This window comes from Parastagonospora nodorum (assembly GCF_000146915.1).
Source record: "Parastagonospora nodorum SN15 chromosome Unknown scaffold_10, whole genome shotgun sequence".
Lineage (NCBI taxonomy): Eukaryota > Fungi > Ascomycota > Dothideomycetes > Pleosporales > Phaeosphaeriaceae > Parastagonospora > Parastagonospora nodorum.
This window is the reverse complement of record NW_001884558.1, coordinates 545,481-559,470: the sequence shown is the minus strand read 5'-3', so window position 1 is coordinate 559,470 and position 13,990 is coordinate 545,481. Positions and strand designations below refer to the sequence as shown.

The 13,990-nt window shown below is 54.6% G+C and overlaps 3 protein-coding genes across 3 annotated transcripts; 2 read left to right on the top strand and 1 right to left on the bottom strand.

The window, feature by feature from the left end:
• Positions 1-221: 221 nt before the first annotated feature.
• On the top strand, positions 222-1,267 carry SNOG_06929 (hypothetical protein; the record flags this gene model as incomplete). The annotated part of the gene is made up of 2 exons (XM_001797238.1): positions 222-363; positions 621-1,267. 2 exons carry the CDS (start codon positions 222-224, stop codon positions 1,265-1,267), a joined length of 789 nt encoding a protein of 262 aa, XP_001797290.1.
• A 7,371-nt stretch (positions 1,268-8,638) lies between these two features.
• SNOG_06928 (hypothetical protein) lies at positions 8,639-9,015 on the top strand (the record flags this gene model as incomplete). Its single annotated transcript, XM_001797237.1, has 2 exons — positions 8,639-8,865; positions 8,904-9,015. 2 exons carry the CDS (start codon positions 8,639-8,641, stop codon positions 9,013-9,015), a joined length of 339 nt encoding a protein of 112 aa, XP_001797289.1.
• A 2,077-nt stretch (positions 9,016-11,092) lies between these two features.
• SNOG_06927 (hypothetical protein) lies at positions 11,093-13,957 on the bottom strand (the record flags this gene model as incomplete). Its single annotated transcript, XM_001797236.1, has 2 exons — positions 11,093-12,157; positions 12,209-13,957. 2 exons carry the CDS (start codon positions 13,955-13,957, stop codon positions 11,093-11,095), a joined length of 2,814 nt encoding a protein of 937 aa, XP_001797288.1.
• Between the last annotated feature and the right edge of the window lie 33 nt (positions 13,958-13,990).

The window sequence follows — 13,990 nt, the reverse complement described above, 5'->3', positions numbered from 1 at the left end:
AGTGAACTATGGAAGGGAACCGGACGACTAAAGAGCAGACGGCAGATATATAAGATAGTGGGGGATGTCTGGCTGTCAGCGGGATGGACTGGGAGAGAGGCTCAACCTGCTCGGGGATCACAGTGTATTTATCTCGCCGTTCAAGTGCATGCTGCGCAGTCGTTCGAGGAGCACAGACGGCCCTGCCCTAGTGGAGGTCCCCAGCTTCATGCCCTCGCCGCATGTACCCTGGACGACGCGAGCAGGCTCGAGCATGCTTCTCAATTTGGTACGACGGAACCCTGCCCTTCACCGACTGCGGCTTCGTAAATTTAGGATGGGCGCTAGCACAAGGCTCGCGGCGGGCCACTGAGCGTTGGGCGCGTCAAGGTTGAGCGAGCACGGGAGAGTCGGAGGCCGTGCGCATGGGTCCGTATTGAAACGGCGGAGGTGAAAGCAGTGTATTGACGAGCGGTGTCTTCCCTCCCCCCTGCCACCGATGTGTCGCCCACAACCAGCCCTACGACGCTTGGCTGCGCGGCGCCGGCTCTGTCACTAACTCCGCATCCTTGCGACGGCGGGTTGCGCTGCTTTCATCATCACGCGTCCTGTCCTGACGCTAGATGCTGGCGCTCGTCCAGAGGGCGCTGCTGCTGGACCGAACGTCGAGTGCCGCGCGCCCTTCACGGGCACCACCACGCCGCGCGCCGCATGCGAGGCCGTCTTGGGGGCCAAAGGCTGGCCTGCAGCGGTCCTCACCACTATTCTGCAGGGTAAAAGACGTGTGCCAGTCACCTCCTCCTGCTGCTCGTCGCCGGCGCGCACCCCACACTCGCCCTGCTGTGGTGTTGAGACCTCGCAACAGGAGGCGCCTCTCGCTGCTCACACCAGATGTTCCACGTCGCGCGCCATTGGCTGGGCCCGCCCGCCCACTGTGTCGTCGCGCATGCACAACCTCCAGGCTGCTGCACACCGCGACTCGTCGGAGCGTGAACCACGCCGTGCATTTCAAATCCCTAGCGCACCGCCCTCGCAAGACCCTTTGGCACGCTCGCGGTCGGAGACGGCTTTCGAGGCTCCGCAGAACAGGAAGCCTGCTGCTTTGACGACCATTCTCTGCTTGCGGCCTAGCATGCACCCGCCCATCCCTCGCTTGCCTGCTTGCCTGCTTGCCTGCTTCGTAAGGCGACGTCTATGTAAAGATGCTGCTATTCGTCAGGCCGCCAACGCGCATTTCCACAGCAGCGCAAGCCACTCGTTGAGCCCCAGGGGTCGTCATCACATTTGAACAGCCCTACGCACTGTTCCCATGCTCTTCTGCCGCTGCATCAGCACTTTACTGCTGTGTCGGTGAGCCAGGACCCGACACAGGTAGTGTGGGCTCAGCCCAAAGCTTGTTTGCGGCTTCTGCGCTGCTTCCACGATGCTGCACCCACGGCGCAGCTTGCCATTGGACGTAGGCAACCCCGAATGGTAATTCCCCATCTACTCGTGGCCTACAACGCGAGCATAGCATCTTGCGCTGGCCGACGGCACGCCTTACGCCTGGTGGTAGAGGCTCTGGGCAGCACAACGGCTCCTATGGCTGCGCCATCACTGAGCCACGCACACACTTAACGCGGGTCCAAGGAGCAAGACACCTGTTCCATATGACTGAAGAGCTGGTGTAGAAAGGCTATTCAAGATGGTCGCTCACTGTCTTGTGCGTAGATGCCGCGCTCCGTCTGCGAGCATTATCCGCCACCAGGACTTCTGCTCCATACAGATCTTTTTCATGACCCACAAGAGCTGAGCTGGTGCGCTTTCCATGGGTGTCTCTCCATGAAACCTCAGTCCATCTTCAGCCTATTGTCCTGTGGGGCACTTGCTGAGCGCAGTACGGCCTGTCTTGCACCGGAAATAGTTGTGCACATGCGCTGTAAAAGGCGTTATAATGCTCACTGTTATGTCCGGGTCAAGGGTCAGCGTCCCCAGTGCCCATAGACTTATGTCTTGAGAGGAGCACCCTCAGCTGTTGTCGACCACGAGTCACCCTAGGGATGGGGAACATGGGCTGCTTGCCCCGAGACTGGGTCTTCTTTGTGTGGAGCATTGACAGTTCTAGATGTCGATGTAGAATCTCGCCTCAAACATGGTCAACCGGGAAAGGATGGGGAGGCTACTGTCACTCGTCTCCCCAACACGTTCTCGCGTCAGCAAGTCGAACCCGAAGAACAGGCCAACGGGCTACGGAACCACAGTATTCAACTGCCTGTGGTGTTCTTGAAGCTCTGATAGGTATCTTCTTTTACAGGGCGGCTTCCAGCACAATGGTAGTATCACAGGGACACTTTGGTCGCGTTCCCGTTTACCAGTCTCTGCGCTGCTCACTGACTCGATAAGTCACAGTTGAGAGTGCTGTAGACTTCAAATAAGTTTTTGAATTGCTCAGACATCGAGGCAAAAGGCTAGTACTCGAAAGCGTACTGAAAGGCTCGAGAGCTCTCACACAGCCATATACGCCTTACAGATAATATCGCAGTGCGTGGGCCGCAGACCGCGGTGTTCCGGGACCATACCGTCGCACGTCAAGAACCTTTGTGATCACGTGGACGACCAGCCAAGTGACGGCCAAACAGACAATACGTGTGGCGATGCGGGGTATTCAGCAAGCGTTCTTCGGCCTTATCTGTAGCGCTCCTTCACTGTGCACCGATATACTCTCAAGCTTTGTAATTAGCAATGTTGCATAGTTCGATAAGTAGAGTGTAGAGTGGACGAGGATGGTAAGAGAGCCAACACAACTACGTCCGTGCTGATCTAGGAGGTGCATGGATTGCTTCAAGCACTGCCCTGCCACGACGATCAATCGGCCGAACCGCACGGAGATGCATTCCCCAGCCCAACATCGCAATTTACACGGCGCAGCTCCGAGCTTTCAACGCTCATGGTACAAGGTATTGCATTCCACACGTTCAGCAGATATGCACCGTAATTTGACACGCGGGCATGAAAGACATTGTATCATTCAACGCGGTGAGGCTTCAGGTCGAAATACCCATGCACAACCCCGGATTGGCTAGCACCACGCGTGCTCCCTGTCAGCCAGGCCTTGGGATCTACTGTGGTTGGCCGGCTGATCTCCCAACTCACAGCTTGCCTCATCCGGATCGCTAAGCGACCGCTCCAACGGCCATGCCGGCGAAAGTTCACCGCCGCCGCGAGAATCTTGAATCCTTCCTGCATCGGTGGAAGTACTGCGAGACATCACGTCTTGGAGCACACCGGCCCACAGCCTTCTGTTTGATTGCGAGTCCATCATGGCTGTCCTTTCTTGGCCATGTCGATTTCCTATCGTAGTAAGAGCAGGCATGTCTTGAACGCAAGCACTGCCAAAACGCCTGGTACGATACAGCCTACCAGAAAACCACGATCGGTGCCACCGAAGCGCACTCACGATCAGCTCCCGTCGTCGCAAAATAGCTACGGTTCAGTTGAGTAACCGCCGAGCATATGCTTTGCTGTCCATTTTTACACACTATTTGCAAGCAGGCGAGTCTACGAGGAGCCGAACTTGAGAAGAGTGGCCTATTTTTAGTGGCCGCTGCGCCAAGTTGAGCCACGAGCCTGCTGACAATAGCCTTGTTCACCTCTCCCCACCTCCACCGTAGCCCTACAGCCCTACGGATGCAAGACCAGCGAAATGACACCAGGCTCCAGCTATGCGCAAACGTGTTGCATACATGCGACGCTTGACCCCTGCTTGTGTGCCTCGAGCGTGGAACCTGACAAACTCCAGAGATAGGTAAATGCCGGACGTTTACCGATATTGAGGAGGATGCATTTGCAATCTCATGATGCGTAACAAATACCTCGTGGCCGGATTTCAGCACTCACCGACCTGGTGGGCGTGACCGGTTGGCGCAAGTTCGGCAAGGGATAACCAGAACGCTGGGCTTGCATCCCACCCCATACTATGCATCGAGAGCTTGATCAACATACCATGTCCGCGCTGAGATGCGGACGAGGAGCAACATCCACATTTGTCGCGACCTCCGCTTCGGTGTACAGAAACACTCAAGATATCAACGCTGCATTATATCCTGGCGAACAGTCTCAATCCAGCTCGACGTTCACCGATGAGCTACTCGGAACTGTTCGCTTTGGACACAGACAATAGTACTTGCAGTGCACGGCAGTAACGTGTCAGATCTTGTGGCAAAGGTCTCTGTTCGAGACCTTGAGAATATTCCCATGCGGAACGTGCGAATCACATTGCGCGCTTGTTTCTGTCGCCATGCAAGTTGTGAAGCAGACTTCGACAAGAACGGGGATGCAAACTGATGATCAGCCGCAACACGCGATTTGAAACAAGAACCGAAACAAACGAGCAATCACATACCCTGGCCGCAACAAGATCTGCCAAGCAAACAAGACATGGCCCCAGTCTGGATAACGTCCAGTGTTATGATTTGTAGTGCTGTATGCTACGTCCAACGCTATCACTGGTCCTGTACGAAAGGAAGCAGTCCTTATTTGGCAAGACAACTACCACGCGACGCCCTGTCGACATCAAGACGTGACATCGTTACCCACGAAGCAGTAGAGATGACTGTTTGAGAACATTACACGGGAACGCTAACGCACCTCGAATCCTTCCAAGCCTGCCCCTCATTACACTGGCTGTAGTCGTAGCGCTGGGGCGTTAAACGCGGTGGCTTTGTGCAGGTCAGTCTCGGTTATAGCGATACGGGTGTTTAGCGTGGACATTTTGAGTTTGATATGCGAAAAGCTGATTCCCTTGGCCATCTACTCGGCTGGAGAAGCTCTGTCACGACGAGGTTCACCATGCCGATTGGTGATGTATGAGCATGCCGAAAGACTTATGCCGAACGCCCTGTGCCGACACCTTTTCGCTTTCTAGGTCCCGAGCGGCATGGCACGAACAAGCCCATAGTAATCTACGCTCCTCAGACTCCAATTTCACGGTGAACAGGCCGTTACCAAGCAAGAACTGCTAGTTCGTGCTTGGAGGCCTCTTCTACTGAAGCTCATTTCTCCTCTCCTTTGGTTTCGTCGTAGCTAGCGACGAAGCCAACGGCTAGAAATAGCCACACAATGATCCGACGTACTTCCTGGTTGGCACATTCGTGCTTCGCTGGGACGGGTGAGATGGAGGTCGGAGTCAACGGAGTGATCCCACTACGCATCTAGCCCAACGTGCATACGCACCCTCAGAGTAACAACGGAAGTGACAAATACACATCTCACCAGGGTCTAATCTTTGTCGCTTCAGGAGGACAGAACACCACTGCTCGACTAGACTACTGCAGCCCTACAACTTCCATCCACATACGTGCTCTAGGCATATGCATCTCCGAGGCAGTTAATCAGCATACGTGGTGTCGAAGTAGCGTGGCATTACGAATCGTTCGAGTTAACAAATGCAAAAGTAGGGTAATGCTGGAATTGGCAAGTTACTTTGTGAGGCTGCAGATCGCCAAGGTGAAAAGGCTCCAGTCACATCTCCACCACCTTGGAAGATATGAATTTTTGTAATGCAGAGATATCCTTTTTCTCCTCGCTTCTGCTATCTGAAAGTAAGGACATGAACTGCTCCCAAGTACGCACTCATACGCGTCGTAAGCGCTGGGGCGTTGCCGATACACGGATGTCGGATTTCGGAATTATTTGCAGCATCTCCGACAAGCCGTCTCGCATCACTAAGTCGACTACGGTTGATTGTGGTCAATGCTATTGGAAGATGTGGTACCGTCGCGTCAAGGCTAGGTCTGGTCCGTGGCCGGCCTGAAGTGCATGGCTCGTCCACCGAAGTCATGGAGATAAGGCATTGTGGCTCGAAATGCGGGCAGAGAAGGCTTTCTGCCCTGCTTGATGCACACACACATCAAGGACCAAGTCTAAAAGCCGAAGGAGGACTCATCGCTGCACCGAAGATGTAGCCTGTATCCAACGTCGCCAATTAGGATATTGGGTCTGGCACACATGTTGTTCGCAAGCATAATCAAGTACTGATGTACGGTGAATACACGATTACTACGCGTGGTGGTCGCTGAATCATCATTTTCACCCACACACACCCCGCGTCAGCCATCCCAAGGGACTGATCAGCCCACACCGTCGGGTGCGAGACGACTTCCCTGCGTATGGAGTACCGCTCGCTGTCCGGCGTGCCACTAAAAGCGCCTATCTCAGCACAACGCGGAAATGGCGTTCCGAGCCATAAAGCCATATGATGCACGTCTTCAGCCAAACATTGTGAGATACTAGCAGGCCCATGAACGACCACCAAGTTGACTATATTCACAAATATAGACGGCGCAGGTAATGTCTGAATTGCATAAACCTAGGTCAAGCAAATGGCAATGCCGCTAATGTACCAATCGAGTATTACTGCGCGAGCGATAAGGTTAATCGTTGCCGACCTATTTCTGGATGGAGACCATGCGATACTACTGAACGTTAATGCTTCGACATGATTAGGGAGTTCGTATGGAAACTAACACCAGCCAGCCGTGTTCATCATTTGAGCCAGCATTTCGCACCCGAGAGGGTTTGGTCGGGCGACCCTCCGCGCATTCCGCGATCAGAAGTAATGCCTAGCTGCAAAGCATACAAACCACTCGACGCGTTGGCTTTGTAGTAAGAGTGCTCTTAGCCACAGCCTACACTCTAAGCAGTTAGTATACGGAACTCTCTTTTCGGTCTCCGGCACAGTCACGTGAGGTGACGGAGTCGCCTCCGCATTACTGATCAAGGGTTACCCAACATGGCATAGACACCGTGGCTCAGGCTTCCCACGGGACCAACCGCAGCTCACTCGCTCGTTCGCCCGCGCGTCGCTCGCACGGGGGCTGTCTTTAGCTTACAAACAAGGCGTCCTGACTCCTAACACAACTTGATGAGCCATGCCACCGACTGTCGATCTCCATTATGCACATCTGAGTCTGTGTTGATTGTTGAGTCTTGGATTAACAGGAAACGGTCGGTACCATTCGGCCGAAGGTACGTGCGAGCACGAGTCGAAGAGAGGATAGGATTGCGATGTGAATCATGAGCCGTGTCCCCGTACACTATCCACGATGGGTAAGTGTAGGAGCTTGTCGTGTTTTGAAATGGCCGAAACTCTCTAAAGCGCCGCATTGGCCCCCTTTGGCAGCGATTGTTCTAGTGGCAGTATCCTTACGTTACGCTCCCACGCTAACGTTCCTTGTCCATGTCACTGGCCAAAAGTGCTGTAGTCCGGGCTTAAACAGAGCCACAATCTCCACCCTAGGGCTGAACATATTTCCCGGAAGGACGCCGTCTTGCACACTACTGATCGTTCTTTCAAGAGTCATATTGGTGCTCTGCGAAGAACCATGGTAGCAGCACGTATCATTAATCAAGCCTGTGACATTGACAGGTCTCCCCTTGACGGCTGGGATTACCCCTTTGGCCCCTGGCACCTCCACCGGAGCGTGGTCCGGCGAATGAAGAGCCATGTTTCGGTGCTGTGTGAAAATCGCGCCCTAGCCATATGGGATTTTCCTGCGCAATGCTTGCCTAATCGAGGACTCCGAGACTCCAAGTCTACGGATCCTGGCAGGGTGCGTTTGTGTCGAAACAATGAAGTCGCAACTTAGTCTGCTGCTCCAACGGCCGTTCAATCAATTTCAAGTGAGTCAATTTTCGGTGATTTGCACAACAGCGATCAAACACGGTGATGTCATGTTCGCAATGCCCTACCCCAGATTCTCCCAAGGTCGCGACCGTCAGCTCCGCCAAGGATCTGGTGTGGTCTGTCATCAACGGGAGCTTACTTCAAGGATACGAAGAGGCTTTCCCTCCTTGTAGGGCTGAAGGTTGTCCACGCGGGGTGACAATGGTGATCTAGTCAGACTCGGTATTTCAACACCGAAGATGAGCAACAAAACATACCTTTCCATCGCATAGCAATCGATGAACACAACAGACCCGGGCCGGTACACACGGCACGACCGGATTGTCTACTCGCAAATTGGCCGCGCAAGCTACGTACCATAGCCCCCCCCAATCCTCCCCAGTCGCGGATCCTCTGAAACTCTGTGCTCCCCCATGTGATGTTCACGCAAGCTCACAAAGAACCGAGCGAGCCGGCTCGGTCGAACAGTCGTGTCCGAATTTCCGTACGCGGCTTCTACCGGGTCGCCAAAACACGTAGCATCAACATCGCTTCTGCAAGGTGCAAGAGACATTCTGTTGGCTGCTTGACCGGTCACCTTGCGCAAGACTTATTTGCCTTGTATATAGCATTGATAGGGCAATAGGCAATGAAGCGAGCAGTAGTTGGGGGCCGTACGCTAGGCCACATGGAGACTATGGAGACTTTTTGGTGTGGGTGCTGAGGCTCCTGGCTGGAGCTGTCGGTTGCCGTGTGGCACGGTTCGAAGGCACGCGTTCTTTGTACGATTCAACCGATTCAAAGAGGTGATTGGCAGGAAAGTGCGCTTTGGGCATGGCCCGTGCCTCAGTGAAGTGTGTTGGACGTTTGGGCACCCACGAGTCGTGATGTGGAGGAGAATCGCAGGCATGTTCGCAAACCACGTACTTCCTTGAACGGGGCGATTATCGCATTGACGATCTGCTCGAGGGGCTCATGGCATGGCGCAGGGAACCTTGGCAGGACAGACACGTTGAGATGCCAAGCATCAACCTCCAAATTACGCATCGATGCGACAAAGCCAGTTGCGCGCAGCTGCTCCAACGCAACCACACTGCCACCAACATTACGCCCCAACGCCCGCTTGCCAAACCCGACCCACCATCGCGAACCACGCTTTCTGTCCGCGTTTCACCTCCGTTCAAGACACGCCCACGGCGGCGCCGTTTCGCCCGTGCCCTCGCAACAATGCGGGCGCGAGATCCGTACGTATCCGGGAACCCCAGTCCTGGGTAATCTGCAGATTGCCCCCTCGCGCGTATATCGGTGGCATAACCGTCCGCGCAGGAACCGCTACCTCAAGAGGCAATTATACGAGTAATGGTGATCGGCAAGACCCAGAACGACGCCTATGAAGATGCAACGGATTCATCGCTCCTAAAGCCCTGACCCAAACCACCGCCCGAATACCAAGATGCTACCAAGACCCTGGATCAGCATCAACATCAATCCCAAGCACCAGGGCCTAGTCGCGCACATCAATAGCATTATTGTTCCACAGGCTAAATGCATGGAAGCGCGCAAAGTATGCCTCGTCGGGCGTAAGTGTCCCAGACACACAGCACGCTTCTTTTAGTCTTTGCCAACGAAAGTTGCCGGCGCAGGGGAGGGGAAGCGCGCATTGAATATCGTTAAACAAGTCCAACCAGACTATTTTCGTAACATTGCACTTGCTCTGCTGGGCGTTTAAACGCTCGACAGCCGGCTAGGCTGAGATGGGGCATGGGCTCGGCCAGGAGCACCGGGCGTAACCTGGGGGCCAGAATTAACATGGCTGGTAGGTGGGATGCATGGCATTCAGCCCTATCGACGGTATCAGAGTCATGACTCAATGGCTGAGGCGGGGGGCATTCCAGCTCCGGAGCGCAGCGTGGCAGGGAAATGCTCTGTGCGCTGTTGTACAGAACGCGTGTCTTTGTTCTCGGACGGCGCGGCTGAAGCTCTCACGGGGCGCAGTGGACGACGTTGGGAACAACGGCTCGTCTAGTTGATCCGTCGGGGACTCGTCGACCCGCCCGCATCCTCAGTTCACATGTGGAGCGGCCTATACTCGAAAGCGAAATACGTACGCGAGTGTGCAGATATCTAGCAATACCAAACAAATCCTGCAACTTCTAGAACATGGCTCGGGGATCCACATGCGGAGGAACTCTCTCACAGAGCCGCATGGGTCGCATTTCTTCCGTAGGATTCTGGCGACATGTGTACATGTACGTGTGCTGCATGCAGGACTTGTTCGGCGTATGCAACCTGAAGCGTATGGTTTGCATGAGGACGAGGGGAGGGGGAAGACGGAGTAGTTTTGATTTTGCGAGTCTCGATAGGAAATTTGAGAATATACAGAGTTATCGATTTGGGCGTTGAAGCCAGTTGCCATCTAAACAAAAAAGAATCAAGTCCTACCCTACCTACTCCCTTGATCTTCCCCATGCATATGCACACCAGTCCATCACTTCCTCACTACCCTCACCAGGCAGCGGCAAAATTCGTGTCCGCTCTACACACGTGCAAAGTGATCTAATAGTCTCCAGAAGCGCACCAATAAGTTCACAAAGAAACCTGAATATATTCAGTGCTATAAGATATCTTATCCGGTTTTGCAAAAAGAAAAGGTTTGAACATATTCAGGCTACCTCTTCACACTCTCCTCGTTCGGTAAAGGCAGACAGGAATTTTGCCGGGGCCTGGTGCCCTCTCCCTTTTGTCTCCCCTTCCCAAATCCACTCCCTCTATCCCCCCTCTTCCAGCCTCTCCTCCACCCTATCCCCTCCCCTTCAAACCAACCCACCCCGTCCCACGTTCCACAACATACCCCCTCTTCAAACTCGGTTACCCCGACAGCACGCCAATCTGACCGGGCCTTCCACTCGCTCGGCACGACAACGCGGGCGACCTGTCGCATGATCAAGTTTTTGTGCGACTAGGGGGGGGGGGGGGAATGCGGTGAAGATTGTGTAACGTGGGCGGTGGACCGGTGAAGTAGAGCGGTCAGGGAAGTCGAGGCTGAGTTCGGCGAGGAGGTGAGGAGAGGTGAGGAGAGGAGAGGAGGGATCAAAGAATTAGGGGTGGACTTGAGGCTGTGATGGTCGGCGAGAGAGTGTGACGGCGATGCGAAGAGGTGGGAAGGGGTCGGTATTGGTGTTACCGGAGGAGGATGAAGGGAGTGAGACTGGCTTGATAGTACTCCAAGGACTGCCGAGTTGTTAATTCATGTTTACTTGCGAAGCAATTTCGGCTATGAATTACGCGTGTATACTGCCATAAAAGAAGGAAGAAGGCTCAAGAGAAGGGATACAAAGTAATTTGAAACAACAGAATGGAGATCTAATATGCATCTACACTTGGGTATAACCTAACCTGACAAAACACCACCAAAAGAATACTATCACCGCACTTCCTCGAACATACCTCCAACAGTACCTCCCTCCCTCTTCACTGCGCACCCCCAACAACCATCTTCTTCTTCACAGCCCTCATACTCGCCACAGTCCCCTCCTTCCCCTTCTTCCTCCCGACCTCGACAACAATCATGCGCACAAAGTCCCTACTCAGCCAATAACTACTATGCGCACCCAGCATAGTCAAATACTGAATCTCCAACGGCCCGCCCCCATACTTCATGAAATAGTCAATCTGGCCATTATCATTGAGTAAATACGCCCTCTTCTCCGCAATCTCCTCGCGTGTGAAATTGTGCGTTTCGAGCTCGACATTGGACGGGAGACGCGTTACGGAGGGCTTGTATGCGTCGCTGGCGGTGGTGTGGCTGTAGCTGTCTGTGCGGCGGAAGGGGTTGGCAAAGGAGAAGTAGGATGACGTTGCAGAGGGGATGGTCGCGGGTTTGAGGGTGTTGGCGTAGACGACGTCGACGGTCGCGTTGATGCGACAGGCCACGGGGTCGTATGGGTTGATGATGTTGTAGATGTTGTCAACGGCGATACAGCCGTATGTGCCTTGCTCGCCAGCTACGCCGGGCGCGGCGTAAGAGTCTGCACCTGGTTTCTCCTTGTCGCGACGGGGGAGGAGGTTTGCGTTTTTCATCATCAGGAAGAGGCCGACTGGACTGCCGCAGACGAAGAGGTCGGTGGTGTTGAAGATGAAGTGGTCGTCGGGAAGCTTGTCTTCGGGGATAGTTGGGTCGTGGAAGTGAGGGTCAACGTAACTTGGTTGTGCGCTCAGAATGTCAATCGCCATGACTGACCCAAGAGAGTGGGCAACTAGATGGACGCGACCATTCTCTGAGAACCCTGGATTGTTCGCACACCATAGTCGGTAGATCCGGTTGGCTTCTTGTATACACGCAGCGACCATCTTGGGGTTGTGCTGGGGCGAGAGATAGTACGGAATGTCGAGCATGACATCGCTGACGATGCCTCGAACAGATGGGAGTGTCTCTGGAGTGATGTCTTTGAGCGTGTACTTGTTAGCAGATGGATCTTCAGCTACATCTGGATCTGTAGCGCCAATGTCGAGTGATACGCGTTGTCGCCAATTTACCTACGTAAAATTAGCATGCAAAGACATACAAGACACACATCAAACACTTACCGGCAACACCATCATACCACCCATGTCCTTTCGCAAGTGCCGCTTGACTTCTGGAGTTCCAAGCTCCACGTTGACTTCTCTCCTGAACCCGTTCATGGCATGTGTGAAGTGAAACGTCTCCATGCGCTCCGACAGCTTCTGGCCGATGCCATGTATGACCAGCACAAGATCTGTCACCTTTGGTCTCTCAGACAGTGCGAGGTCCGGGTCAGACTTCTGTCTCCGATACTGCGGCGCTCCGCCTTGCGATGAGGAGACTCCCTCGCGCGCAGCTCTTGCTTTGGGCGAATTCTTGTTCGGATGCAGCCTGTCCCATTTGGCCTGATCAAATCCACGTACGACCGGGATGCCAATCGGCCGCCCTTTGCGGATGTAATTTGCCAGGGGGCGTCGTCCATAGTACTCTGATGGCTGCAACGCCGGCTTTAGTATGCACGCTTCGTTTTCTGTGGAATAGATGACGCCGGCTTTCAAGTACAGATGCTTCTGGCCGTTTGCACCGTACTCGAGGTCCCCCACGGATTTATTGTCTGGCCCATCTGGTCCGGTGGAGATGTCTATGAGATCGCATACGTTTTCTACTATATCTCTCCGCTCTTGCTCCGGATCCTCGTCTTCCTGCGGCATCGTGCTTTGAACTAGACCCGTTGTCTGCATTTGCTGAGACGTCGAAGGTCGACTTTCAGCAGGCTTGCGCGGCTTGTCGGGCCACAACTTGTGCAATATCTTCATTTCGCCATATGCACCAACCTCGATTGCGCTGTTCAGTTCATCCTTCCACGTCTGCGTCCACGGCTGCAGCTCTATATATCCCGCTTCGAGCATGTTCGCGACCTCGACCTCGACAGGCAGCATGCTGTCCTTGTAGAACCATGTCCCTCGGATAATCTCAGCGACGTCACTCAGGGGCGACCAGTATATCGGCTCCATCCGAAGAGACTCTGCTTCCAGAACGACCTGATGCAACCTCGACACGCCCACGGGCACTTTGGTTGAAAGACCCTCTTTCGGCCTCGAGGCCCTCTTTGCCGGACCCTTGTCTTTGTTGGCCGACAGAGCTGGCTCCATGTCGTCGTCCCATTTGTAGCTGTCGTGGTCGTGCACTGTAGGCCGGCCAGAGCTTTCTGCCGCAGGAGGCTTCCACGAGCGAGGTATATTGGTGCGCGAGGGTGCTCGGATGAAGGGCGTGCCTGTCGTCGGAGGCTCGAGCGGCGAGACATGCCCTGTGTCCGTGGCCTTCAGCGAGCCGCTCAACGTGGGGCCCTGGGAGCCGCCGCTTGAGCCCGGCCGTCGTCTCTCTGCCAGCTCAGCGGACCTGGAGTACTCTCCTCTGCTAGAAGATCGGGCTCCGGGAATGTCTCTGCCGTGCATGTAGCCTCCATCCGGCGAAGCACTGCTGCTGCCTCTCTTCCTCTTCAGGCGCTCGACTGCTGCGTTCGTCGGCGTGCCGCGGCCATGGCTGTCCTTCTCGCCAGCCTCCTCGTTGTGCTTCAGTATCTTCTTCCTCAGCTCCAGCCACGACTCGTTTATGGCATCGTTGTCGTACTCGGAGAAGGGACGTGGTGGCTGCTTCTTGCCGGCTGCTGAGCCAGTCACGGGCGGTGGAATGGGAGACAGCGGATCGTCTATAGCGAGGGGCGACGTGTAGAAGTAGCGAACATCTATCTCTGGAGGCGCTTCGGTTGAATGCAGGACTTCGCGGATGTACTGGTTCGCGTGTGCAGACAGCGTGGGCTCGTTGCTCGCCATGGCGGCCATGGAACGGTGAAAGCAAGGAACGGA